This window comes from Gymnodraco acuticeps, unplaced genomic scaffold, assembly GCF_902827175.1.
Source record: "Gymnodraco acuticeps unplaced genomic scaffold, fGymAcu1.1, whole genome shotgun sequence".
In the NCBI taxonomy this organism is placed as follows: Eukaryota; Metazoa; Chordata; class Actinopteri; order Perciformes; family Bathydraconidae; genus Gymnodraco; species Gymnodraco acuticeps.
Window position 1 is genome coordinate 78,094 of NW_022992304.1, and position 3,678 is coordinate 81,771.

Sequence of the window (3,678 nt, forward strand, 5' to 3'; positions counted from 1 at the left end):
GGTAAAGCTGTACAGCCAACTATCGGAAAAAAGGAGACCGCTAGTAGATTATTTGAGCAAAGAGAAGGTACTTCAAATAACGCAGAATGGTACAAAAACAGAGTGGTTAATTCTTTGCAAAACCACTAAACGATATAGGCCGCAAGGTGAACCTCGAAAAGTCCTTTAGAAAAGAAATCCCGCTCCACAGAAGTGAAACTACACAATCTTTAGTTCATAAAAAAGAACGATTCATGCTTATCCACCAAAAAAAATTTCGTCGCTAAAATTCCTGCCAATTCTTCTAGGCACGTAATTATTGGCTGAACTATTCCCTTCGAAGCGTAATAATATCTTGGTCCAAAGTCGTGCCACGGTTCATCACGTGATCGTGCTACACCAATTGGGTAGCTGCATATTGTCAACAGAAGTGAAAGATGGCGGCCGCCATGGTTTCATCGAGTAGCGGAGACGAGGAAAACGCACCAGAAAGTCTCAAAAAGTCAAAATTGTCAACACACAAACATTGTTACATGCATATTACGTCTGTGAAGCACAAAAAGGTTGATTGTTTTACCAATACAAGATGGAATACGTACAGGACAAGCTTACAACGGTCGCTCGGCTTGAAGGGAGACTCTCGGAACGTGGTGGCTGAAAACCACAAGCACTGTCTTGATTTCGAGTTCGAAGATATTCCTGAGGACGCTGGCTTCCACCACACATGCTACATAAGGTTTACCGACACAAAGGCCATGACGAAGGTGGAAAGACGGCTCGCACGTGAGGGAGATCAAGACGTTAGGGAGGACCTTGAGGTCGAGCCCATCCCATCGACGTCAAACAGAGAAGCTACGATCAAGGTCAGGCCTGCCAATCGCAGGCTCTGGCCCCGTCCTTCCTGCCCTGTGCATTATATGCAAGATGAAGGAGAAAATGATCATCAAAGCAGGCAAGCGACAAAGGGATCAACTGTGTAAGGCTGAAACATTAAAAGCAGGTAAGCAAACCCCCTCCCCCACCCACACACCACACACACACTACACACACACCACACACACACACACACACACACACATTCTCTGTGGTTGAATAACTGAAAGGTACAATTATGTGTGAGAGATACGTCAACAAACTCATTGAGTTGTCCTTTTTTTCCGTTTAGGCAAATTGCAGAAAGCTGCTGAGAAGAAAGATGACCAAAGTGTTCTTTTACATATAAAAGACAAAGACTGTGTGGCTCTGGAGGTGCGGTACCACAAAAGCTGTTACAGTCAGTATTGATTTTGCGTGCTGACAAGAAGTTATTTTCCAGGCTCCTCATCCTTGGCCAGAGCAGGAAAATTGAAATGAGGGAAATTCTGTCATATTCCTTGGGAACTGTGTCATATCCATTAGCAAGTGCTGATGGTTCACTTGCCAAAACAAACAAATCAGCTCTCATGGATCTATTGCAGAGCAAAGGTGGAGAGTGCTTGGTTGACAAAGTTCCAATAGGTGGTGCCATTCTTTTTGATGGCATGGCAGTCATGCAGGCCATGCCATCCAGACCAGCAACATTTGGAGAGCTTGCAGAGACCATACTGCAGAGCATACTCCAACTTGCTTTGCATCACAAGTGTACACGCATTGATTTTGTCACTGACCGGTATCCACCCATCAGCATCAAAAGCCTAGAACGGTCCCGTAGAGCTGATGCAGGGTCACAACTAATAACAATCTTCAGCCCAGATCAGAGAACTCCAACCCAGTGGAAGAAGTTTCTCTCTGACGGAAAAAATAAGGAAGCACTGGCCGAATTCCTTTATGTGGCATGGACACATGCAGACCTCACAACAGTGGGTAAAAACCTCAGCTTGTACATTGCCCATCAAAATCAATGCCACTGTGTAACTGTCATGGAGGGTGTACAGTCTGTTGATGTTGTTGAAGACCTGCAGTGTGATCATGAGGAATGTGACACACGGGTGTTTTTACATGCCCAACATGCTGCACAGGAGCACAAAGCTGTCATCATCAAGAGCTCGGACACTGATGTGGCAGTCATTGCTGTAAGTCTGCAGGCAGATTTGCCATGCAGCTTATATGTGTTCACAGGGACTGGCAACAGGACACGGATCATTGACATTGCCATGGTGTCATCAGCTCTCGGAACCAGTGTGTGTTCAGCCTTGATTGGAATTCACACGTTCTCTGGGTGTGACTCCACAAGCGCTTTCTATGGCAAAGGCAAAAGAAAGTCATTTGCTGTTGCATGTGAGAAAGATGACTACCTTAAGGCTTTCAGAAGTTTAGGTACTAACTTTGACTTGGAGCAATCAACATTTGCACTTCTTTGCCGGTATGTATGTCACCTGTATGATCAGCCAGCAGCCGAACATGTAAATGATGCTAGGTACAAGGCTTTCTGTATGGCATCATCGGCCTTGCCAGAATTAAGCATTCCCCCTACTCATGATGCCCTCCATCAGCACTGCAAAAGGGCAAATTACCAGGCAGCAATAATGAGGTCCTGTCTCAAAAGAGAAATGAATGCTCCATCACCTGCTGGATATGGTTGGGAAATAGAGGATGGGAACTTACACGTCACCTGGATGACAAGAAATCCTGCCCCTGACAGTGTGTTGCATGTGATACACTGCAGCTGCAAAGAGTCTGCCTGTGAGAAAGGCAGATGTTCATGCTTCTCTGCAGGACTCTGTTGCACAGACTTATGTCGTTGCTCAAATTGTGCAAATAAAAAAGAAACAGAGGAAGAGAACGATGACTGCCCTGACACTGACAGTGAGGAATAGGAATAAAAGAGCCTTCTTTCCATCTTTCTTAAGCTCTTTTCTGTTCTTTTGGTTTTAGTGCCTGGCCGACGCGCTCACACATCACTCATAGATACGTTTGTTTTTGGTACTAGAACAGAGTATAATCAGCAGGACTCTTTTAACCAGCTGAGGCAATCACAGCACCAATCAGCCGCTCCGCCCAGCCGGACACCAATCAATTATACTACATTACATGTCCTTCTACTGTTTTCTATGTCATACCTTTTATATTTGTAATAAATCTCGTTTTTATGGTTCATCAGTGTTGTTTTCATTTGTGGAGGGATGAATGAGTAAATAAATGAATCAATGGACATTGGTATAAGTAAGGCAAGGCAAGTTTATTTATATAGCACTTTTCAACACAAGGCAATTCAAAGTGTTTTACAAAAAATTAAAGACATTAAGAAAATGGCATTTAAAATCAGTCATTCAAAAGAAAAGCTAATAAAAGAAACATTAAAAGAAAAAATACATGGATAAAAGTTACAGTGCAGTCTAAGATATGAATAGTTCAATTAAAAGCAGCAACAAAAAGAAAAGTCTTCAGCCTGGAAGTACTGCATTTTATTGATCTAAATTACTTAACGTAACAAGTTAACCTTCTTCTTAGACGCAGAAATCAAGTCATGTTTATTTTAAGAGTGCATTTAACGTGTACAGGGTAACAACAGACAGACAAAAAGTCCTCAGTCTAATGGAATAATCCCAATGAACCTAGCGATGTGAACATGGCAGTCCAGGAATGATAGTTTGATAAATATGAGTTTGATATACTTTATTAATCCCCGTGGGGAAATTGTTTGTAGCTGGAGTTGGCTGATAAACGCTGCTAGTCAATGTTGATTCGATGGTCAACTCTGTTCCCAGATAGTAAAACCTC

At 43.0% G+C, this 3,678-nt stretch overlaps 1 protein-coding gene across 1 annotated transcript; it reads left to right on the forward strand.

Annotated features, from left to right (window-relative positions):
- The first annotated feature begins 917 nt into the window (after positions 1-917).
- LOC117541037 lies at positions 918-2,885 on the forward strand. The gene is made up of 2 exons (XM_034208082.1): positions 918-979; positions 1,145-2,885. Exon 2 carries the CDS (start codon positions 1,329-1,331, stop codon positions 2,772-2,774), a length of 1,446 nt encoding a protein of 481 aa, XP_034063973.1. The 5' UTR covers positions 918-979; positions 1,145-1,328; the 3' UTR covers positions 2,775-2,885.
- The last annotated feature ends 793 nt before the right edge of the window (positions 2,886-3,678 follow it).

What these genes read in the sequence shown, in the direction of transcription:
- LOC117541037 (XM_034208082.1), top strand. Translation starts at nt 1,329, where the DNA reads ATGAGGGAAATTCTGTCATATTCCTTGGGAACTGTGTCATATCCATTA.